Source organism: Dasypus novemcinctus, chromosome 27 (assembly GCF_030445035.2).
Source record: "Dasypus novemcinctus isolate mDasNov1 chromosome 27, mDasNov1.1.hap2, whole genome shotgun sequence".
In the NCBI taxonomy this organism is placed as follows: Eukaryota; Metazoa; Chordata; class Mammalia; order Cingulata; family Dasypodidae; genus Dasypus; species Dasypus novemcinctus.
The window spans coordinates 10,039,310-10,064,982 of record NC_080699.1 but is presented as its reverse complement, the minus strand read 5'-3'; the positions used below and the strand labels follow the sequence as shown (position 1 = coordinate 10,064,982).

Below are 25,673 nucleotides of genomic sequence, written 5' to 3'. Positions count from 1 at the left end.
CAAGTCCAAAACAAATATCATATTTACGTTGAACGTTGGGTTAGGAGAATCCTGAGTCAGCTGCTGCTAACACCCATCCCGCACATTGATGCTTGGGCTTTCTTAATCTTACCAGAGGGGACAAGTGATGTCAACCATGTCGTGATTGCTACTTGGTCAACAGTGTTTGTTGTAAGAGCTGTTTAAAATGTGAAAAAAATGCATCTTAGAACTGATGATATATGGTACACGATTTGTCAAATACACTCAAGCAGTTTTTTGCAGTTATTTTCCCTTATGCAGGATTAAATTTACTGTACAAAAAGCTCAGTTTTAAATTTTCCACATTGTCAACTATTTTAATATTTCAATGTCTTCACTTCTCTTACATTTCTCATAGCCTCCTAAAAGTATCTAATTTATAGCTATTAGTTTCCTTTTCAAATATAGACCATGGAAACAAATTAATATTTAATACATTGTAGAAATGCTGGTTTAAGCAAAGATAACATTCTTTAATACAAACTTTCTCAGAGACTCTAGTATGTTTGTGTATATCATGATAGTCTAAAAGTAGCAAATTATGTATAATTTGTGAAAATTATTTGACCACAAAGCCCTTTTTAATGGAATATGTTGATAGCCTCTGGCAGTAAAGGTGGATAGTGGCTAAATATTCCCTCACCACAAATTTGCTAGCAGTAATTATGAAAGCACATCTTAGATTAAATTCTGTCAAATATGAATATTATTAGCAAACAACAATAAAACAAACAGCTGATTCTTACAGATACTCTTGCAACTGGGGGCAAGTTCAAGTCTGCTCAGGCACTCAACCAGCACCTTGCAGGCCAGGTCGCCTCTGAGATGACACAGGGCTGTCCTGGGAACAGGACCCTCTGGCCTTGTGATTGGGTCAGGAGACAAGGCACTCTGTAAAGGGGAGAATACAGGTTCAACAGGCTCTACCCCAAAGACATCCAACTGCTGAGCTTGCTTAACTTTTATACCTCATTCATGTAAGAGCATGAGTCTCAAACAATATATTCTAACAGCCACATATTTTGCACACTGTTCATTTCACTAATGAAAGATCCTTTCTAATATTGCTTACGTAAATTAACAAAATCCTCTAGAGCATATTTGGGTAAAGATATGTGAAGTATTGAGCATTCAACTTTTGCATTGTTGATTTCTGACAAAGGTATTGCTTGGGTTGCAATTGTATTTAACTATTGTTAAATACACACACACACATATAGACAAAATACAAATATATATATTTTTGTATTTAATTTTGTCACATTTTATATGTCACATTGCTTCTATTCAAGTGTTTTAAATGACCATATAGGCATTATAAAACTTTGCCATATTAAATACAATACAGCCAATAGAATTTTAAAATTTAGCACTTTATTATATGTTTCAATAAACAGAATGTTCTATAAATATCCATGAGCCCCAATGAGATACATAAGACTGTTTACAGTAAACTAAACAACCCCAAGACAGCCACATTGAATTTTTGGTTCTCCATTTTACACATTTTGAAAAATTCCTCTGTTTCTCTCAATTCTCCCATACTATTCTTGATTTGCTAATTAAAGAGAAAACAAGCATTTGAGTTGGTTAAAATTACTTACAAAGTAAGACAAAGCAGACTGTGAATTAGGGTCTGCAGGTTTTCCAAGAGTAAAATGCTCAGATTTTTCAGAATGGTCCTTAGAACACCTAGTTTGGCTACTCAGATATTACTCCTTGATTTTATTAGTTATTTCAAGTTATTGAATAAATTATTTTTGAAACAATGTGAAAAAAGTTTATACCATATTTCATCATATATTCATACTTAATATTTTCATATTTTCCTGAAATTGTGTTTGGCCTCAAAGCAAAGTTAACAACTTTCAATATCTTGTTAAAATCAATACTGTGTTAGAAAAACAATTGTATGAACTTTGATGCATTTGGAAAATTATATGGGTAGTCATAGCATTATTAGGGCCATGATTAGATCAATAAGATAATCAGTTTGCTATTTTTTTGTTTCTCAATATAATATTCCTTACATGGCCTTAGGACAGTATTAAGAATACTGCTGAGCTGTAATGGGGTCTAGACAATTCTAAAAGTAAAAACATTTGAAAAGGATCTGAAATAGAACTTTTCAGATCCTTGGCTTACTGTAGATTGTAGGATTACTATTCAAAAAATAAATAATCTTGGGGGTGATATGATCATAGAATCACAAAATCCTAGAGTTAGCAAAAAAATTTTAAGGCCTTTCAAAACTTCCCCTCAATGAAAGATATTCATTTTCAAAGCTCCTGCTATTTTTCCAGTTCCTACTGTAATATTTTTCATTGTCTAAAACTTTTCATAACTTAAGATGAAATTATTCTGTTAGACAGCTCAAGTTAAAATTTTTTTAAATGTTAGTTGGAAAGATGCCTCCTAACAGATCACATCCATTAGTTCTATAAACACTGCAACCATAAGAACAGTTTATTTACTCATCCACATGATGGATCATCACATATTCAAATACTTAAAGACAATTTCACATCTCTTTGCACCCCTCATCCCATCCTGCCCCTCCCTCAAACCCCATTCATCTCAAGCTTTTATCTTCATAATTCTTAGGACCTGGTTTCCACTCAGCTACATCACTGTTCTGTGACTTTATCAGTGTGAAGATTAGTTTTTCTGTATCTCTAGATAGATTTTAAAGATAAGCCATTTAAGAAATTATAACTTGAACAAAAGATTTTTCTTCATTACCTTGAAATGACCTATTTACTTCCTATGGTTTCCCACATCCTTTCTTTGTCACATTTTTATTGTTTTCCACTTTGTTCAGTCCATTCTTGAGATTATATCTCATCGATTGTTCTCCATGAAGTCAATAAGCTTGCTCATTTCTTCCAAGCTTCTCGAGGGGTTTAGAGTTTCTCTCTATCCCAGACTAACAGAAAAATTGCCAACAAACTGTTTGAACCAGAAGTGGCTATTCATAGGTTTGAAAATGTTGATGGTGCTTAAGTATAAAATACATAATCATGAAACTTATGCCATTACCTTTATAAGATCCACATTATATTTCATTTTAGGGTCATTTGAGGATTCTTTAATTAATCAATCATTACATGATAGTGGAAAACACTCCTAGGATCATATTGTGATAAGTGAATATCGCCCACCCTTGATGAAATGTCTTCTTTACTGGAAATTTAATATTTTTAAATGTGGGACTTTTCTAGTTTTGGTTTAGGAAGTAACTGTCTTCTGGCCCTCAAAAATAAACAATTCTAAGAGCAGAATCGGGATCAATATACAACATATAATTAATTTCTACTTCATTTTAACATATTAAAAGTGAACTGTATTACTCCTTTTCATAACACTTTCAAAAATTCCTACTCTTCCACAGTATAACTTTGGTTTTCTTTAATTAACTAAATATAAGGAGGGAAATCTGAAAGGATAAGTGAGATTTTAGAACATATAAGATAGCCTCAATCCCAAACTCTTAAAATCAACTTTTTGATGGAGGAGATATGTGTTAAGGAGGGTTAAATGAGTTGGAAAGAAAAAACAGTCTGGAAATTTTTAATAGTTATATGCTCATTCAAGTTTTAAATATTGTCTTCTTAATAAATTCAGTATTGGCTCTGCTGAAAAAGAGAATAAATGCTTGATACAGAATTCCAAGAGACATATAAATATAAGAAAAAAAGTTTTCCTTATTGAACTAAAAGTCTTCTCCAGGAAGGGAACATTTAAAGATCTAAATGCCAATTTCTTTCTTGAAAAATGGCAAGGTAAGAAAACTCAGATGACAGTACATGGACATAAGCCAAACTCTAAGGATGAAAGTGCAGACTCCTCAAGGGGACTGGCAGACATCCCAGACCAATTAAGGTAGAAACTCGCACTACGGCACCATATTCTTCTTACAAAACCTTTAATTTAGATAAAGCAGCTCAAGAACTGAAAGATGGAAATAAAAATATTAGTCACTGAAGAAAAAGTATAGATATGGGGATTTTTAATATAATAAATTAATAACTTAATGACTCATTCTATTAAGCTGAATCACTGGTTAATTCAGTGAAAAAAAGGACAACTAAGCTCAACAAAACAAACTACCTGATTGACGGATTGGATCTGCTAGTTGTCAAAAAGGCCAAGCTGAGAGTGTCACCTGCAACCAAACTTGAATGATCAAATCTGGAAGTTAGTGCACAAAATGTGTTCGACTATAGATGGATACATTCTATTTGACATTTCTGTGTAGGAGTCTAGACAGAATGTGGTGGTTGTGTATATGCATTATCTGTAGTGTAAATATTAGAGCAGTGTAAGCTGAAAACACCTGGGTTTTTTATTGTATTGACATGTACTGTTTTTTTTCAAGATGGGACCCAGAAATCGAAATAGGCTAGCATCTGAGTCCAGCAAGTAGAAATAAATATAACTACAGGTTGGCTTGTATTTTGGGGGTAAACATGTATTATGTGAAATTGAAATTGCAGCTTTAAAGTAAACACAAAGAAAGAATCTAGTGCCATTGCCTATTGAGGAAAGACAGTAATCAAAGCAAGGGCTCCCTGACCCATAACTGGGAAAAATAAATTAATGCTGTTTTCAAACAAATTAAATAAATCAGTAAGTTTTACTCCCCAATCAGCCTAAATTTATGAACGATTTTCTCCCTTTTTACATAAACACAGAGAATGGAATGCTTTTAAGTAAAAACGCTTAAAAATCTTTCTATAACTTATTCCATTATTAACAACAGTGAGAATAGAAGGATAAATGTGATTCAGGTGGCAAACGAGTCAGTTAAGACTTTTGAAAGGGTTTAACACAATGAGTAACTTTAATTTTTCAATAAAAAATCATTGGATTGACTAGAAATAACAATGTGCTACTAGTGGATGATTGGATGTAATGTAATAATATATTTTACACATATTTGGTAAAAATATTTGTATAACCATGCTAATCCTGTTGACCATTGAAATTATTTGAAATAATCAAGAACATTTACAACAGTTTTTTATCTGAAGGAAATTTAATTTCATTATCTGGCACCAGAATAGTCATCCATTATCTTTAATTTTGAAAACAAATTGGATTTAATCCAGGTATGAGTCAAATGGTTAGTCAAAATGATTTCTCTCAGTGCCTTAAAGCATCAGCACAAATCTTGCCTTTTTCCTAAATTTGCATCATAATTTTAATAAACTTCATTTCAACTATGCAATTATTTCTTCCACCGAAAACATGTTCTCATCCAGATTTTGATACATGTGAATCATTACTTTCTTTCAAAGAAAACAAAATTTTGAAAATATTAGCAATTAAAACTTCAAAATATCAGCTCATTACAAGTTGGAGAAACATTTTTTTCTTGTATATGACCAGACCTCCCAGCAACAACTACTTCAAATGTATTTGGGTTTGATAAAGTTAAGCATTTAATACACAGTGAAAGATTATGAGTGGAGGCAAGATTTATGAAATAAAATTCAATATTCAGAATTCTGAAAAAAGTCTCAAAGGTCATCTAGTATAGTACTCCCATTGCACAGGGAGCAGTCTGCGTCTCATAAAAATTAAAAATTAAATATTGATCAAGCTTGGAAGTCTAGTGGCAGAGCAGAGATGAAGGATGTCATGTCACACTGCTTTGCTTTTTCTGAGATCTAGTGAGTTGGAGGATGTCCTAGTCTGTTGGATCTGCTATCACAAATACCAAACAGTGAGTTGGCTTCAACAACAGGCATTTACTAGCTCGCAATTCAGAGGCTACAAAGGATCAGTGCCATTCCGGCTGGCCCTTGGGGTCCTTGGCTTTCCCATCACACAGTGATGCTTCCTCCTTCTCTTCCAGGTGCCACTGAATTCCAGCTTCCAGCTCTCCACATAGTTTTCTCTTAGTATGTCTGAATTTTGTTGGTTTATAAAGCACTCCAGTAATTTGGCGTAAAGACCACCCTCATTTTGTGGTACACTATGACTAAAATCAACAACTTCAAAAGGTCATAAATAGGTTCACATGCACAGGAATGTGGATGAAGATTAGGAAGATGTATAAATCAGGATACATAACTCAATCGACCACAGAGGAGGAATAAGAGAGGGTGACTTTTTGGATGGGGTGGACTTCATAAAGTGAAGAATTCTAGACACTACTACTTTGAATACTTATATTCAATATCTTATATAAGATATTGAGATAGATAATCCCCTTTATAATTTTGATATGTGTCATGCTAACGTAAGTTACTTGCACAATTTCTCATTTTTTCTATATATTCATGTCAGAGGCCAGGTGTGAAATTTAATGAACATTTCCAATCACTTCTAAAAAAGGGAATTATATAGTTAAATTAGCTCCTATACCCATCTAATCAATTTTTTTCTTTTATTATTATAGGTATAGAAATATATTTGCTTATTTATGGTCTCTATTAGATTTAAACTCTAAGGGATAAGAGACCTTGGCTCTCTTTTCCCCAAATTCACTCTTATTCACAAAGGGAAAATCTTATGCTTAATAAGTACTTGTCAAATGAATAAATGACCAAATTCAAATCCAGATTTTATGTCTCTGTTTGGAGTCTTTTTGCATGGCTGACGATATTTTGAGACAATATGACTAGATCTTTTATTTCAATGGTTCTCAATTATGCTACACAGAAATACCTGTTATGTTGATATACGTTTTTGTGTCTGAAACAAAATATTCCTGAGACAATACTTAACCATACTGTCTGCAATAAGCCCTGATAATTAAATTTCTAATCCATTATATTACATTCTACTTAGTAAAAAAAAAAAAAAAAAAAAGGCTGGTCTTGAAATTGATTTCATGATCAAGAACCTGCTGTTTTCAAAACATTATTTTAGGTAAAAAATACCTGTAACCTTAGCACATGTTGAAGGAACACATGTGTCTACACTGGAACAATATCATAACTTGTCGAGTATGTATTTTCCTCAACGTTATCCTTTCAAGAACTCCTAGTTCCCCATACATGGGATATCACACTTTCAGAAGCTGGAAGGCCTGAAAGGGACGAGGAAATCTGTTTTCTACATCTCATTCCAGAAACGCAGAGGAATTATGAAATTTGGGGCCACGTTTAGCCACAAACAGGGTAATGTACTGGTACGATTTGACCCAGACTTGTGAGATTTCATACAAGTATATTGTGGTGATGACTCCTCACCACAACCAACCAAAATAAGACTCGCCACCTCGGTGTTGCAAATAACAAAACTGAGGCCCAAAAGAGGTCAAAATCTTGCCCAAAGTGACAAAGCTAGTAAGCGGCAGAGTCTGGACTCTCTTCTGTTCCAAATATAGTTCCTTAAACTGGGAAGTTGGACGCATGAAGCAGCAGTTTCTGGAAGGCAGAGGCGGTCCCTCTGGGCGGCTGGGCGTGCAGATGCTGAGGGAGGAAGGATCTCCAAGGTCTGCGGGCCCAAGGATAAAACTTCTGCACCTCGCCAGGCTGCCCCTCAACCCCAGCTCCTCTTGGCCCTTCCACTGAGCAGCGGGTGGGGACCCGCGCACACCTCGAAGGACGACTTTCTGCAGCAGAGCCCCTGGGTACTCTTCACCGCAGGGGTCCTCACAACAGCCCCGAAAATAGGAAGGACGGGTCGTCCCCTTCCCCCCGAAAATAAACACTGACAAGGAGAGTCCCACCAACTGTCGCCCCAGAGAAGCGCAGCCTCGTGCTCCTGCGCGACCGCTTTCTCCCACCACCTCAGGGTGACGTCCTGAAGAGGAGAACCTGACGGGGGCTGTAAAACGAAGGCCGCCCGCCCCCACCCCACCATCACCCCGGAGGGAGCTCCGGGCTCGGAGGCGTGCGCCCGCCCCCTCTGGAGGCGCCCAGACTCCGCGTGTCCCCGCCACCTCGCCCCCTGGGCCCTCCCGGGGCCCGTAGCCGGAGCCGGCAGGGGACGAGTTCCCGGACCCCGGGTTTCCCCGGGCGCGCTCAGGCCGAGCCCCGCCGAGCCCCGGGCGCCCGCGTCGCCTGCGGGGCGGGTGGCCGCGTCGCGCGCCCCCTGCGGCCTGTGCTGCGGCGGCCGGCCACCGGGGGGGAGCGGAGCACTCGGCAACCTGTTGTTTGTCCCGGCGGCCGAGCTCCGCGCGCGGCGCCACAAGGAAGTGCGGCCGCCCCCCGCGCCGGCGGGGCGCGCAGGAAGTTCGGGGCGCGCTGGGCGGGCGGCGGCGCGCAGGGAGCCCGGCTTGTTCTCGCAGCGCCGCGGCGCCCCGGCCGCCGAGCCCGATGCGCCGGCTCGCGCTCGTCTCCACCCTGCTCTGCGCCCACTTGGGCAGCCTCCGGGACGCCTTCGCGACGCCGCAGGGCGCATCCCTCAGGGCGGCGCGCACAGCCCACCGCAGGCGCGATGGTAAGAGCTGCCGCTTTGACTCTTTCACCGCGTGAGGAAGAAGGAAAAGTTCACGGGGGCGATGGTGGGGTCTGTTTTCTTTCTGAACCTTTCGTGCAAAGCCGGACTGCGCCGTCCGGGGCGGGAGGGGCTCGCCTCGAGTCCGGGGAGACCCCTTTCCCCCCCGCCCGGTCCTGAGGGGTGAGGGACGCGGGGGCAGGTGGCTCGTCTCCCGCGCCCTCGAGAAGGAATTAGGGGACTCAGGAGTCCCCATACGGGCGTGCGGTGCTTGGCTCCCGAGTTGCAGAAAGTTGCGGGGACGCCGCCCCTCGGTCAGGGCTTGACCTTTGGGACTTGAAACTCCAGGGGAGACGAGCCTTTTGTGGTAGGTGGGGGGGACCCGAGTGCCTTTCTCTGGGCCACAACTTTATTTTCTCTTCGGTGGGGGCAGCTGCCTTTCAGGACCACAGTTGTGCCTGGGCCAGAATGGAAACGTATGTATTAGTTATTTTGAGGCGATGGCGCCGCGGTGTGCCCTTTCTGTCCCCAAAGTGACTTTCCCGTTCAGTGTGGCTCAGAACGCAGAGGCCAGGAGACCGGGCACCTGGGGTTTCCTCGGCGCACCCCAGGCGACCGGGCGCCTGCTGGCGCTCTCTGCACAGAAGCCTTGCCCAGAAGTTGGCGAGGAGCAGAACTCTGCCGAGCCAGGGCCCAAGCAGGTCTGTTTGTTGTCCTCCCCTCTGGGGGACACCTGGGTCATTGGGTCGCGGAGACTCCAGCAGAGTTGATTTACTTTGTGCCACCTCCATCAAGATCTGAGGTTCATTATACCTCAGTTCCCAAATGCAGCTCATGCTTCCAGTAACTTGCAGCAGTGTCTGCCTTCTACCTGAACTGCCCAGTAGATGTCTTGTCGGTTTTTTCCTTCATCATTCTACTTCTCTCGGTTGGCTTCCTTCCAGTTCTAGCACATCCTCCCAAGGAGACCTCGAGGTACTCCTAACTGTCTCTGTTTGGACCGGCAGCATCTGGCTGTCTTACATGTGCATTCATATTAGCCCTCTTATGTCCTTATCAGTTTCTTTCTTGGGATGTCCTCAATTTGGACTTTGCTGAAAGGCGTTTGGACTTTGAAGATCAAAAACAAAAATAATCTTTCTTATGTTTTCCGATGGCAAGATTGTGGCTTGCCTTGTGCTCAAGTCATCTGCAGTGATATGGGTATGGAGGGAGTACTGAGAGGTGCCTGTATCTCCAGACCCTGCCTTTTGAAGAATTATGTGGAAGTAATCCAGCAATCCATTTTCATAACTGTCCATCCTTTTAAAGCACACAGTTTTCTTATTAGACTTCAAAAAAGTTTACGCTAAAGAACAAATATTGTTTCACTTTTTAATGCTTCATCAGGGATAAACCTCTGAGTTTTTAGATTTGTTAATGTTTGCACTTTGTGTGCCCGATTAGCTACAAATAGTAAAATGCGGTTTATAATTTGCATGACTTCATAGCCATAATTTTGTAATCCTCAGCCTCCCAGTACCAGTTCCAAAAAGTCAAGGACAGAGAATGAGAAGTATGTAACCATTGCCCATTAGCCCAAGGTGCCAACTAAAAACAAGTCACACAGTTCCTAAGAGTAGACTTTTGGTGGGAGAGAATAATATCATTTTAGTTTTCATTGTTAAAACTATGCATCTGTCCACTGTATAGGGGAATGCTTTGCTTTATTAATGATTTTGAAAACGACCCTAGATTTCTTATTTCTGCATATTGTAAGTAAAGCTTTTTTGCAGTTACACTAACATTTCATACACACACTCACACACACAAGCACACAAGGCAAACAGGCACACAGACACACAGGCACACAGAAGCACACAGAGACACACAACGACAGAAACACACAGGCACATAAGCACACACAGTCACACAGGCATGCAGGTACACACAAGCACACCAGACACACATAAGCACATGTTTTGATTAGTTGATACTGCCCACTACTTTCCTCAATGTCAACCGGATCTTACAAACAAGACTGGGAAGGGGAAAAAGATAGAAAAAAAAGTTCTATGCAGAGTTTAAAAAAACACTCATAATGTGTTGTCAGTTTGCAAACTTTTCAAATGGCAGTTGTTTCTTAAGTGCTGTAGAGCATGCCTTCTCAAAAGAGGCAATATTGTCTCCAAGGAAGCAAAAACTGGTTCTTGGGGGTAAAAAAATCTTAGATTTTGCAGTAGTTTGAAATCTTCCCTAGGGCCACCATATATACCCAGCCGTAAAGTATACCTGTGGAATGAACAGTTCCTGGCAGTAGAGAGAGGCTTATCAAAAAATGTCCATAAAGGCTCCTGGAGGGGGCGAAGGGTGGCGATAATGAAAAAGAGGGTGAGAAACTCTGCCATCGAGTTTTTTTGAGAGAGTAAGAATAAAGGGATCTTTGAAAAAGCCAAGATGTGGCCTAAAAATCTTGATGGCTGTACTAGAGCTGACAAAGAGAAAGTAATAAATTAAGTAAGTTAATTAAACCTTTGTTCTGATTCCAACAGTGTCAACTTGTGCTCTCCAATTTCCCTAATGGCCCATTGGCCAAGATCATATTCTGGCTCTTTTAACTCTCAAACTAAGAGAGGACATAAGCTTGAGGAGGACATGAACATGAGAATATAATCAAGGCAAAAAGAGAAGATGAAAGTTTCCAAACATTACTTTAGGATCTTTAGGAAATCTGGCCTCAGTTTCCAGACGATAGGTAATTACAATAGGATATTAGACATGACTTTTGAATAAGGGTTCAAAAGCCGCTATCTGATGATGAAACTACCTTTACAAGTGTCTACAATCCGTTTCCTTGCACTGGCCCCATTAGTTATTGGGTGCTGCCTCGTGTTGGGGACAGAAAGGAGCCTGGAGGGAGTTCCAGAGCCTGAGGGGTGTCCAGTCCTGCCCAGTCTGATGCAAAAATTGGTTTTTGTTCCACCTGTGCCTGAAAGCCCCACATAACTGGTAGCTAAGAAAGGGAAGCAAGAGTGCTCGGGTTGCTAAAGGAGTGTCTCCCCCGGCCCTTGGTTGGAGGCTAGTGGGCCGCTGTCCCCTGGCCTTGCAGAGCTCCCCCTCACCGTGTTTCCTTGTTCTGGAAGAATGCCTGCGCAGAGCCCTTCCTGGGCCTGCAGCGTGGTGGAGCGTGCCCAGCGGTGGGGGGAGGTTCTGTTCCGTCCCTCTCTGCAGAAGGAAACTAGATTTTACAGATAAGAAGAACTAAAATATAATGTTCTGCAGTGTTGATAGGATGTCTTCACTTCCTGAGAGCATCTTTGTTGTTTATGTTTGTTACTCAGACTCATTTACCCTTGATGCTCATTCCTAATCCTGGCACAAAGAAAATCTTAATTTAGCAGGAGCGTCTAGAGATTCTTATTTTAGTGCCTGTGCAGCTGCCTTTGTAGTAAGAACTTCCACAATGGAGTTGCTTGGAGTATGGATGGTGACGTGCACAGGTGGCCATTAACTGGCACTGTTACTCACTTATTTAAATCTAACGAGATGGCGCTTCCTGCTGAAGGGGCTGAGAATATAGATAAACTCTGTGTTTTCTTGGCCTTTTGTTGCTTTCAGAAGGCACAGGTATTGGTAGAGGATTCTGAATTGAGTTCTGTTTGGCTGTTTTATTTGTCACATCTTGAAACATCCATTACGTTATGATTATCCAGTGAAAGGCCTGCAGTTTTAGTTATTGTATGGTCCTAGATTTTAAGTCATCAAGCTTGTTTATATACATATATTTATTTATTTTATCATGTATAAAATATAGGGTTCCCATATCCCACCCTATCATTAATACCTTGCATTAATGTAGTACACTTATTACAATTGATTAACGGACTTTTGTTAAATTGTACTATTGACTGTAGCCCATGGTTTAACTTAGGGTACTCTGTGTTGTACAGTCCCATGAATTAAAAAAAAATTTATTCTAGTAACATTTATACAACTTAAAATTTCCCTCTTTAACCACATCCAGATATATAATTCAGTACTGTTAGTTTCACAATGGTGTGCTGCCGTCATCACCATCCCTTAGCAATTGTTTCTTAAAGAAGGTGGCTTTCTTTGTCATCAGTAGTGACAGCCCATTGACTGTGGGGCAAGGATAGAGTTGAAAGGGAAGGCAACAAAAGAGAACACAATATCAACAGACTATTTTTAAAGTGTCTGAAAGCTAAGAACCAGATTAGTGTCTAACTCTTTTAAGTTCTCCTGTGTTTATATTTTCTTTTCATCTCTAAGGGTATTCAAGCATCACAGTTTTATAGCGCCTAGTGATGACTGCGTATTTTAAAATGCAACCTGGCTTTGACTTGCCATAGTGGGTTATATTATTTTACAGAGTCTCTTCTAAAGAGGGGAGTTTCACCGGGTGTCTGCGTACCGCATAGTGGAAGATGCCAGTAGCTGTGACGGTAGTAATAGCGCTGTAAGTTCACTGAATGGCTGTGATGTTATGTACAGGATTTTTCCTTTCTGCAAATGGAAACAAAACTTTATTGTTGGAGTAGAACAGAGGCAGAGGATGCAGCGGCTGGCCAGGCAGGTGCTGCCATTGGCTCTCAGCCCCTTCATTCTGCAGGTCTGAGAAGGGCACTTCTTGTGTCTCTGCCCTTGAGAGCTGAGTCATAATGCAAATCAGCCCTCTTCTGGCACATGCTCTTGAACTTCCTTTGCTGCAATGATCTGATTACTATAAAAAGGCTGTTCCTGAACACCTCCACACAATTCCTCCTTTTATTAAATCAGGAAAATCATTCTGAACCAGGTGGAGGGTGTTTCTACCCCTTCTACGTCATGTCATTTAGGTTATACGTTGGTCTTTCACAAAGGATCAGGATGACTTTAGGGTGGAATTGAGTTTGTGTCTGAGCTCTTTGGCCTCCTATAGGGCTGGTTCTTTACAGGGCATTTATTAGTTGACCTGGACAATCTTCTAAAGATGCAAATGGTTCTTGATCCTGAGCTCTGCTGGGACCTCCCCTGTAGCCATTATACAGTTATTCAACTAACATTCATTGCATCCACCCTTAATATCTGCCAGATCCTGTGCTGGGTTACCTAGCATTACAGCAATGAGGCATATGTAGCCCTGCCTTCTTGGAGCCTATAGCTTGGTGGGCAATATGGGCAGGTAAGTAGCCAGTCTCAGTGTGATGCAGTTCTCTTTCGGATGCAATCTGCAGAGCCCCTGGATTCTCCCCAAGCGCCTTAGAGGTCAGCGCAGAGCGTGGGCGAGTCTGAACAGGTGTAGCTTCAGGTTTTCTCCACCCTTTCTTCAACAAAACAATTCCTCCTTTATCTCCACATTTCCACTTCACATAATTGAATTCATTGCAAGATTTTTCTTAGGGAAAAAAATGTGTTCTGCAGTTACAAAGAGTGTGAAGGCAGTCTTTGCTTTAATGGAGCAAATACACAGGGGTTTGGGAATTCCTGGGAAGTTCTTCCAGTGTAAACTCAAAGGATTGGGGAACACTCCTTGGAGAAAGTGATGTCTAAACCAGAAAGTGATGGAATCAAGAATTTGGGGACAGTGGAGTTTCCCAGAGGAGAGAACAAGTGCTTTGGGAAAGGTCTGGGAAATCACACTGGGGAGTGTGAGCATTATTTGAAGGGCAATGGGGAAAAGTTGATTTGGTTCTGTGTTTGCATACTGAGAGGTGTTCCTAAGAAGTCAGCCAGGCCACACTGTGATCAGGACCATTCTCCCCACACAGTGGAGGAAGTGACTGGCCTTTCCAGTCAAAAACCTCCAAATATGAGGTGCCCAGAGCTCGGTGATGTCCTTGAGGTCCTCTCATCCCAAATGCCCTATGCAGGCGAGCACACTAGATATTTGATTTTGTTAGATGTGTCTGTGATTTAAATAGGATACTAATGTAATAGGTGGAAGAAGCCTGCCCAGTGCTTGACAACATTTTAATGCAATTTAAAAGTGAACATTTTTGTATGAACTTTTATGTGAAGGACAATTTCATCAAAAAAGCTATAGGGGGTTAATATTTAATAGGATAAAGGAAAGATCCCAAGACAAATGCTGCAACAAAAAATGCCCTGGCTCCTCATCCAGTACTTCTGGACCAAATGTAAGTCGTAAATAAGCGAATAAGCCCAGAGGACACTGTGTGCACAAGTACATGTGCAGGAAGAACTATTTCCTTGGAAGGGTTTCTTTCTTCGGAGCTTGAATGCAGCATGTCTTGTTTCTTACAACTGCTGATTACGCATAGAATAATCTGTCTTTTCCCTGCTCCTCACCTGGATCCTGGCCTCTATTACTTTTAATATTGATAGTTTAATACTGTATTTTTGTGAAATGTGCTGCATGCACTTTAGTGTTTTTTTTGTAATTCTGTGGCAGGGAGTTCTTTGTAAACACTGCAGCACAGGCATTTAAGCTGTCTTTCAGTATGAGGAGCGGTCTTTTCTCAGATTTTAGGTTTTTATTTGAGCACGTTTTTGAAGAGTGTCCATGAAGACAGATAATTTTAGAGGCAGAACTTTGAGGGTCTATGAAGGAAAGCCAAATATGATTTGAAAATGTATTTTTTAGGGTTCTTGATTTTTGAAACTTGAAATCCCAGCCCTCTTTGGACTGAGGGTGCTCAGGGACAGTGGTGTGAGCTGGGAGCGCGGGTTGAATGTGCTGTGTTAGTTCTGAACTAACATCTCAGACCTGGTGTGAGAAGCTGGTGACAAATTCTGCATTTCATTAATACATTTAATAAGCAGCATAACAACATCCTGTTTTTACAGACTTTAGCCATTCAGCCAACTCAGCTGTGTAAAACACAACCATGTGAACCAGCAACTCTGCAGCAAATCTACTTAAAAACCCGATCAGTGTCACGGAGTATGCAAACAAGTCCATAAGGTTCACGTGGTAAACTCTGGAAGACCATTTGCCTTTACTTTCTATTTATGTGTTTCCATATCTGTGTCGGAATAGAATAGTAGCAGAATAAAGAAGTAGACTGGTCCCAGTTATTTATACAATTAGCATTGAGATGTGACAGCTAGTCGTTTTCCAGCCTCTCCCTCTATTTTCAGGTGGTGAAAAGTACAGCTGTCTTAGGCCTCTTGTGGAATGAAGTGAAAACATTTCAACCTATATCAGTATTTCACAATTGAATTACTATATCACAGCTCTGTAAAGTTGCTGAACTTTAAAATGCTGTCTTGAATCATAAAGGAAAGTTTGTTTGATAGGTTTACCAGATACCTAAGTCAAGGAAGTGGTATTAGTTGAAGCATCTGTGAATGTCAACCAGAAAATTGATACAGCTTGTCATGACAGTCTTGTGCCCAGGAACAGTTGTAGCCAGAATGATAATGTAATGATTATTATCATTTTTCTAATAGTAGAGAGTAGATTTGTGTTAGTCAAGAGTGAGGTGCACAGAGATTTTATTGGGGCCTTGGATTCGAACCTGTTGGGTAATAATATCTTCAATTCTTAATAACTTAAGTGAAGACATAGAAGGCATGTTTACCAAACCTGCATAATTAAGCTGGAAAAGGTAGCTAATCGGCTGGGTTAGATGCAGCAGACACTTTTTCTGTAAAGGGACTTTAGTAAATATTTTAGGCTTTGAGTCATCTGGTCATTGTTGCACCTATTCAACTCTGCCACTGCAGTGTGAAAGTACCCATGTAAGAATATAATCTACAATGTGACTGTGGCTGAAAGGGGTAGTCTGTGGACATAAATGTCAATTGAAAGGAAACTAGAGAATAGTCTAGGGGTTGTATAACAGTCATTTTGATGGCGGATGAAGACTGGATAATTGTATAAATATAAGAATATTATTCTTCTATAAAGTGTTGAGAATATTATGATACATGGGAAAATTACAACTAATGTAACTAATGGATGATAGTTAACAGTAATAGTGCAATATTTTTGCAGCAATGGCAAAGAAGGTATTATATAAATTCTAAGGGACAACATTAAGGAGCATATGTAAGGGGTGTGGGATTTTCCTTTTGGAGTAATGAAAACGTTCTAAAATTGACTGAGGTGATGACAGGGCACCTCTGTGATGAAAATGAGAGCCACTGAGTGTACACTTTGAATTGATTATACAAAGCATGGGTCTGTATAATACAGGGAATTCAGTGGTGGAAGATGGACTGTGGTTAACAGAATAAGTAGGAGAATGTTCTCTCTTGAACTATAACAAATATGTAATACTAATAAATGGTGTTAATAATCAAGTGGGTTGGGGGAAAAATCCACCAAATTTAAGATACGGGCTATAGTTAATAGTAATATTTTGAGGATGCTCTTTCATAGTTTGCAACAAAAGTTTCAAAATAATACAAGGTGTTGGTGTTGGAGTGATATATGGGAGCCTTGTATAATGATATGCATGTTTGTTTTGTAAGTTCACAACTTTTAGTATACACTTATTGTTTATGTATGTGCATATATGAGTGTTATAATTCAATAAAATTCAATTTTAGGGAAACGGACTTTGGCCCAGTGGTTAGGGCGTCCGTCTACCATATGGGAGGTCCGCGGTTCAAACCCCGGGCCTCCTTGACCTGTGTGGAGCTGGCCATGCGCAGTGCTGATGCGCGCAAGGAGTGCCGTGCCACGCAAGGGTGTCCCCCGCGTAGGGGAGCCCCACGCACAAGGAGTGGCCCCTGAGGAAAGCCGCCCAGCGTGAAAAGAAAGAGCAGCCTGCCCAGGAATGGCGCCGCCCACACTTCCCGTGCCGCTGACGACAACAGAAGCGGACAAAGAAACAAGACGCAGCAAATAGACACCAAGAACAGACAACCAGGGGAGGGGGGGAAATTAAATAAATAAATAAATCTTTAAAAAAAAAAATAAAATTCAATTTTAGAAAAACAGTCATATTATGACCCACCAAATAATTTAAATATAAAGATATAAAAATATGGCTATGTTCCAGTAAAATTCTATTTACAAAAACAGGCAATGGGCCTTCAGGCTATAATATGCCAACTGTTGAATTAGAAAGTCCGCATGTTCTTAAGTTGAAATAATGGGCTAATCTTATCAAGGTAAATTCCCCAGGGATCAATGCAAACTCTAGGTCTTTGGCTAAAAAATAAAAGCAACTGCGTATTTATAGAATGGAATAACTTAGATCAGCATCAGCCTGTGCTGTTTAGATAGGTAGGTAGTAGGTAAGTAGATAGCTAGATAGCTGGATTGGTAGGCAGGTAGGTAGATAGGTAGATAATTGTCACCTAATATGTTTAGGTGACCACAGCCATGCTCAATAGATGACGTAGTTGCTAAAAACTTGACAACAAGGGAATGTTTGTATTTGCTTTAGTGGCGTGTTGGAATCAGGGGCAGCAGTGTTCTAGGTGAGGCTCTCTTCTAATCAGTCTGTGTCTGAGTATGTTGTGCTTATTCTTGCTATCCCTGTCTTGTCTAGGATTTCCCCTTTCTGACAACTTCAATCCTATGACCTAAATCCAAACAGATTTCTGTTCTTCCATTTCTGAACCTTCTCTTTTTGTTGGTTCTATCCCCTCAGCCATCAAGTATGTCCACATTTCTTTGCACCCTCCCACAATATATAAAAGTTGTTTAACTGTTTCTTTGCTCTTATCACTTATTTATTTATTTATTTTATCACCATTTGAACTTCAGTCTCACCACTGCTTATTGTTTCCACTTCTTCGTCTCTCCTTTTTCCTTTCCAATCTGAAATCCTCCCTCCTTCTTACCTGAAGTGCCCTGGGTAGGGTCTCTGTGATTTGTAGCCCTCCGTGATTGGCTGGTCTCTTCTTGGAATTTCTCTTCTGTTGCTGGGACACGGCTCCTTTTTCTTAACTGCTTCGAATAAAAAGTGGGAGATGATTTAAATAAAGCCAGAACTAACACAGTACTTCTTCTAGGTTTCTTGGAGAACTCAAACTTAGAGAGGCCTTAAAAGAAATAGTTTATGGGGAAGCGGATTTGGCCCAATGGATAGGGTGTCCGCCTACCACATGGGAGGTCTAAGGTTCAAACTCAGGGCCTCCTGACCCATGTGGAGCTGGCCCATGCGCAGTGCTGATGTGTGCAAGGAGTGCCGTGCCATGCAGGGGTGTCCCCCCCCGTAGGGGAGCACCACACGCAAGGAGCGCGCCCTGTAAGGAGAGCTGCCCAGTGCAAAAAAAGTGCAGCCTGTCCAGGCATGGCACTGCACATACGGAGAGCTGATGCAGCAAGATGACACAACAGAAAGAGACACAGATTCTGGGTGTCACTGACAAAATACAAGCGGACACAGAAGAACACACAGTGAATGGACACAGAGAGCAGACAACTGGGTGGAGAGGGCGGGGAAGGGGAGAGAAAAAAATAAAAAATAAATCTTTAGGAAAAAAAGGAAAAAGAAATAGTTTATGTTTTATTTTTTCCCTGTAACTATTATGAATAGTCAAAGAAGTAGAAAAGGCTTTAAAATGTCAAGGGATCTCAGTTTTAGTCTTCTGTTAATACAAAAAAGAAAAAACATTCAAAGATTAAAAATTTTTGTCATATTATAACCTATCAAGTTCTACAACTGGAACATTCCTTAGGGATATGTGTATCCATACTCCCTTTCTCTATCATCTATCTACTCATTCAGTTGATTCTCCTTATCTGTAATGGTCATGTTCTGTAAAGTTGCTGCAAACACTGAATTAGTGAATGCTGAACCACTGCTTCTAGGGAAAATACAGGGTTGCGTTCCTGTGAGCCTCTGGTCACAGCCCTTCATCCACTGAGCAGTACATAACCTTGTTTTTTGCGTGGTACTGTTTAAAGAACACTTATTTAATATATGTCCTTGGTTGGTTCATGGTGAGCTCATGGCAACACACTGTAACTCATGCCTGAGCGAAGCTTGTCCAGCCTAAGTATTTTCTCCCCAAGGCACACACGTCCTTCTTGCATATAGGGACGGTAGACATTACTTGAGCTTTGGGGCCATTTTATACAATGAAATCACCAACCAAAAGCACAAAAATGTGAAAATATGGCACTAAATATACCACGAGAAGAACACTTGTTACAGTTTGAGAACTGAAAGAAAAATGCAGAATGTCGCCTTGTTCAGCCTTACCAGGAAACACGAGCACCAGGTAATTCAAATCTTTTCCCTCATTGTGCATGTCTTTAAATGACCTCAGAAGCACGGTGAGGATTTATTTGGGGACCACAAATACATGTTAGTGAATAAACGAATATGAGCTCTGGGAATGCCAGTGTGTGCATGTACGTAGACACACACTCGATTGCTTCCCCTAACACTGGGAGCTTGTCTTTCCGTGGTCCACTTGGCTATGTGCTCTTCCTTTTGACACAGGTATGTTTCCCAAGGCTCTGACCTCGGCTCTACTTTGTCACTTTTCTCTCTGATCCTCTCTGGAAGATAGTTCTTTTATCTAGTTCTCCCAGTCCTATGTGCAGATGACCCCCATCTAAATTTTCTACCTCTGCTTCTTTACTGAGCTCTAGTCCTGTCTTTTTACCTCACTACTTGAGGTCTACAGAGGTGATCCCACTGTCACTTGACATAAACCTTCCAATTCAGTGGTCCCCAGAGGAAATTCAATAGTTATTTTAAGCATTGGGTTATTTATCTAAGAGATGGTCCATTCCTTAAGATATTTACCTTTTTTTCTTTCCAGATTTATCACAATGGATTTTCAATAAATTGTTGAATGAATGCACAAGCCAAGGTGTCAGATTTTAGATGGAGGAAATGTCCCACTCTCTAAAGCTTTTCCTTACTCTCAGTCCTCGCCAGGTAGAATAAAACACCCCTTTACGTATCCCACATTTCTGTCATAAAGGCTACAGTGGTATGTATTGATTTACAGTCCGACATCTGCTGATGTGAGGGTTGTAATGCATTTGCCACAGCTGAGCCTCCTTCCTGGCCATTTCATTGCTAAGCACATCGCAGACGCACGGTCAGGTTTGAAGAGTCAGCAGTCAATCGTGCTTTCCTTTCATGACTGATCTTTGGGCCCCATGACCCGGCTCACTATCAGATTGTAAGCAATGGCAGAAAAGGTACATAGACTCTGAATCTAGAAAGGCTGTCAGGCTTCTGCCCTAATTGTCTGGGTGGTGGTTTATATCACTGAGCAGGATAGGGAATATAAAGGGGAGCAGATAAGGAAAGGTCACAGAGATAGAAAAATTAGTTTTTGTACAATTTAAGCTCTAGGGGCCTGTGCAACATCCAAGTAGAGGAGTTTATAGGCAAGGAGACAAGAAACATTTATATGCATGAAATAAATGCACATGTTTTTAAAATAAGGGATACTCATGATAACAAAACCTGATATTGCTTGAGTTCTTCTAACTTAGCAAAGTGCTTTTTATCGGTTATAAATAGTGGCTCGGTGTGAAGAATAGGCTCTATTTTTCCAAAAGACTTGGTTGAAAGTCCCAAGATTATACATTCTCTTAGAGTACAGCTTAGGCAGAAGTATGGCATTTTGGGGCATTTTGGTTTACTATCAATGAAATGTGAAGAATTTTCAACTATCTCAAAAGAAAACCAAAAGGACATATACTGACTCGAGCTAGATCATTTTTTGTATACCTTTCAGTATCTGTATTTAAACACTTTGACATGAAGTTCCCACTACTTATGAAAAAGGTTAAGGATAAGAAAACAAACCTTAAGATTCAAGCTAGATAAAGCTATAGAAAGTTAAGGAAAAATTAATACATCTTCACTCTGTAGATTTATTTAAATGGAGACAACATGTTTATTGTCTTGTGTTACTTTATTGAGGATAAAACAAGAGGAGGGTTGTTATTGAATGGAGTAAAATATATATATTTGCTGTAATTTAAAAAAACTCATTGGCAAAGTTGCTAGCCATGAAAATGAAGGATTTTTAGACATTTCTTTTAAAAATTGAATGGAGTAAGAGCTATTTATAATTGAGTTTAAGTATAGTATATAGGGGGTTGATTTGAATACTCTAGGAAGAGTCATCATGACCTTATCTTGTATTGATTAAATTCTTTAGATAACTACTTTTGGCCAAATCCAACTGCAGTAAACACAAACAGTACTCATTTCTCATCAAATATTTGTCAAGAGATGACATGCCAAGCACTAGATGAAGCACCGTGGGGCAGATACATGAAGCTACAGGCACAGTCTCTGCTCTGCTACAGCTTATACTTCAGCTGAAAAGATAAAATAAGGATGCGAGTGGGCATGGGACAAGGCCGGGCCATGTGAGTGTTGCCCATTATATGACCTGGTTTTTTTTGAAGAAACCCAATTTCAAGATTCTACCCTGTTGCCCAAACTATAATCATAAATTATATATCCTGATATTTGGTTCAGCAAAAGATTATATTGGTTGAACTGTTATTTAACACAATATTATTTGAAGATTTGAAAGACAAATCCTATTATTACTCTACAGATTAAAACTTGAGCATTTAAGTAGCATTTAATCGTAGGACTTGGAGTCAATACTTTCTTGATTTTCTCTTGTGTGATCAGGTGCTGGGCTAAATATTGCTGAGCCCCAAAAGCCAGTTATGTGTGTTCATTTACCAGTCCAGATATGCGATAAGATTATTTGACCACTTGATGGCAGTAGAAAAAGAGAGCTTTGCACATTTAATATTTTTTCACTCCCTCTCTTGGTGGCCAATGTAAATTAAACTAGGGAAATTTTGTATTTTCCAAGCACTGAAAACACATTAAGAATAAAGGTATTCTGTCATTAATTATACAAGTCCACTCTGTATGATCTCAATAATTTTAGGTATAATTAAGACATATTAAAACAATTGAGATGAATATTTCCTGCTATATAGTCTGTATACAACCAATCTGTGTGCATGTGTAACACTGTTGAGTTGAAATTCATTTTCCAAACAACGGTTGCCTGTGCACAGCCATTGGTGTCCTGTAGACGCATATTCTCTGAGCACACTGCCAGTTAGTTGGACACTCTAGACTTGCAGAAAATCCCTTGAGATTCTTCTTTACTTGCCAGGTGAATGGACTCATCAGAGATAAGTTCCCTTTTACCCTTGATCATAGCCAAATGGCCGAGAAGCGATCTTACTCTTGGATACAAAAACATTATGCTATCAGAAGTGAGAATTCAACCTCTCAGAACATAGCACGTTCTGAGCTCCTGAGGAGGCCCAGGGTAGAATCACAGAGCGTGTTGAAGGTGTGGGAGCATGAAACCTGCAAATCACAATGAGAAGCTGCACAGTCATCAGTCATATGCAATTATGTATAGCCACATAATTGCTGTACACCAAGAATTTGTTTGTGTTCATACGACTGTAATAAAAATTGCAAAGTGATACACAAAAATGACTAAGAGACAGCCCAGGCAGGTTTGACACATACAGAAGAGGAGAAGGCAGTGGAGGGTAAAGGCAGAGGCTGGAGCGAGACAGCCACAAGCCAAGGAACACTGGCTGCCACTAGAGGCTGGAAGAAGCCAGAAACCGATTCTCCCTTTTGCCTTGGAAGCCATGTGGCCTTGCTGATTCCTTGATTTTAGGTCACTGTGCGTGTCCTAATGGGGTGCAGCAGCCACAGGACCTAATACAGCCTTCTTGATATGAACGATGAATAGTTGAACTGCCTAGCTTGTTGAGCCCAGTTTTCCAAATATTTTTAAATCCTAATTGGCTGCTAAATCTGTATTGACCTTTTAAAGGTGTATTTAGGTATTCTGCCCTTGAGAACTTTTTATTAAGACAAACCTCACTCTGCCCTAGCTTCCTATCAGAAAGTTTTGAAAATTCTGCTTCCAAATCCTACCTGTTTTTCAGATGCTGTTAAGGGCAATGATCATATTTCATTATATTTCAGTTGATCCTTAAAAATGTCCCTTAACCCTGAAGTTTATATATTTGTTGGCCCACGTGCTTATTAATTTTTTACTCCACAAACTTTTGTTGTGCATCTACTATGTGTCAGCCTCTGTACTAGATTCTTGGACTGAAATGTTGAAAGCGATGTGATTACAATTATTTAATTAATTATATCATATTATGTGATAATGCTTGCTGTCCACTGATGCTTATAAGTGTAAAAAGTGTGCTTATATATAATATGGCACATCTAAGTGTAATGACAATAATATATACTAAGGTGATTGAACACAGAAGAGAAATAGCTGGATGAGATATTTCCAAATATCAAGATTATTGGAAATTTGAAATTTAAGTCAGAATCAGAGAATCCAGTTGAATTTCTGAGACCAACCTCTTAGCTGAAATTGAACCCAACCCTTGTCACTTGATTTGAGAAATTGATTTTAATAATTGTATTAATCAATGTTCTGCAGAGACACAGAACTACCAGGATATATGTGTGAAGTTATGTATATATTATGTGATTGAGTATAGGAATTGACTCACATCACCATGAGGATTGGCAAGTCCAAATTCCGTAGGGTAGGCTGCAAGTTGACTGAATTCTGCAGGAGAAGCTGGCTGGCTGAAGTAGAGAGAGAAATTCTGATAGCTGAAACCATCAGTTCTCCCTTATAGGCCTTCAGCTGCTTGAATGTGACTTCTCCCATTGCTGGAGGCAGTCTCTTTTGTTGATTGTAGATGTAATCAGCCAGAGGTGCCATTAACAGATTAAAGATATAAATCCACAGAAGTACCCTCCCATTAACAACCAGGCCAGAGCTTGCTTGACGAAACAACTGGAAATCATAACTTAGCCACATTAGCACATGAACTTAGGCATCACAACTATGTATTTTATTTAACTCAATATATCTAAATATTGTTTCATGGTTTAATGAATATTAAGAATTATTAATGAGATTTTTACCTTCTTTTATTGGTAGTAAGTCTTCAAAATCTAGTACGTGTTTTACACTTGCAGCACATCCTCTTTCCGACTGTCTACATGCTAGTGCTGAACAGTCACGTGTGGCTGGTCAGTACAGATTTGCACAGCACAACTCTAGGCTATTATAAGGCTATTCAGACCAAAGCAAGTTATCATTGGTCTATTTTGAATGTAAAAAGAAAAAAAAATTAATTTATGAAAGCTCTTTCTTTCTTTGTTTCAATTTGTTGAAATAGACTTGAACCCCTTTGTAAGGAGATTAATAATCTAATATGGGCAAATTTTATGTGGGTTATATTTTGGTTTCTTATTCTAGCAACATTGGTAGAGTTGATATTTCTGTTTACTCTTATATATCCACCTACCAGCAATAGCAACAACTTAAAGTCATATAAATTTGCAGTCATCCTGGCTACTCAGCTTTTATGCCAGGCCCAACTTTCTGATATTTGAGGAGGTTCTCTTGAAAACAGCCCCTAACACGTGAATTCCAAGAATGGGAAAGTAGTGGTTACCCAGTATTGGTATTGCTTTTCATTTATTACTTAATTTGACTCAGGCAAAACTAGCATTCTCTTTTATTACTTGGCATTTTAAAAAATTACTCTTTCTGGCTGATCAGTAAAAGGTATGTGAAAGAAACAGAACCCTGACATCTATTTGGGGGATTTAACTTATTATGTATTTGATAGAGATTTCTACCAAGTAACCCATTTCTGCTTGTATTTAGCAGCCATGGGTAGCATATGCTTGGAGCAGACATTTTAAGAAAGATGAAATGTACTGGAAATTGTTATTCTACATTTTAAAATTTCAGATCTGTCACTTACTTGTGGCTGAGAAGTTAAAGACCACTAATAAAAATTATTTCAGAATGTAAAGCAGTCCTACTTGTGGTAAGTGCCATCTCTCCCATGCTTTTGGTTGGGACTCTTTTGGTCTGGTCTGCTAATTTGGACAAACAATAGTATTCTATCAAGAAAAATGACTTACTAGGGTATCCTGCTTTTCCTTTACTTATCTGGACATAGCTCATTGTATTGGGTTCCTGTGACTTACCTGTGATGGTGCCCTGTGACTATTTCATTGCTGCAAAACTGATTTATTTTCTTAGGAGAGGATTTAACTGGAGTTTCCCATTTTGATGCCTCATCAAACCACAGTTCAGTGTGTACCTAGTTTTCACAACAAGCACCGATGAGCATAAAGGCTTTTTCTAGGGGAGTAACTGTTTTGTGAGCTCTGAAACTCTTTGAAGACTCTCTATATGTTAAAACACAGCATGACGCTATTACTGTTCAAAGCATTTTATTCATACACACTTTTCATTTTTCAGTGAGGAAGTGATTTTAAAAACAATTGCTTTTTAGTATGGTCTGGTGCCTAGTGTGTATC

The 25,673-nt window shown here is 39.9% G+C and overlaps 1 protein-coding gene across 2 annotated transcripts in view; it reads left to right on the top strand.

Moving 5' to 3' along the window:
• The first annotated feature begins 8,084 nt into the window (after positions 1 to 8,084).
• PDGFD (platelet derived growth factor D) overlaps positions 8,085 to 25,673 on the top strand; it is a 232,980-nt gene continuing 215,391 nt past the window's right edge. The window contains exon 1 of one of the 2 annotated variants that reach the window (XM_004453274.5): positions 8,085 to 8,418. In XM_004453274.5, the coding sequence (XP_004453331.1) occupies positions 8,295 to 8,418 (124 nt within the window). In that variant the 5' untranslated portion in view covers positions 8,085 to 8,294. The remainder of the gene's footprint in view (positions 8,419 to 25,673) is intronic. The other variant, XM_004453275.5, reaches the window with a different exon arrangement.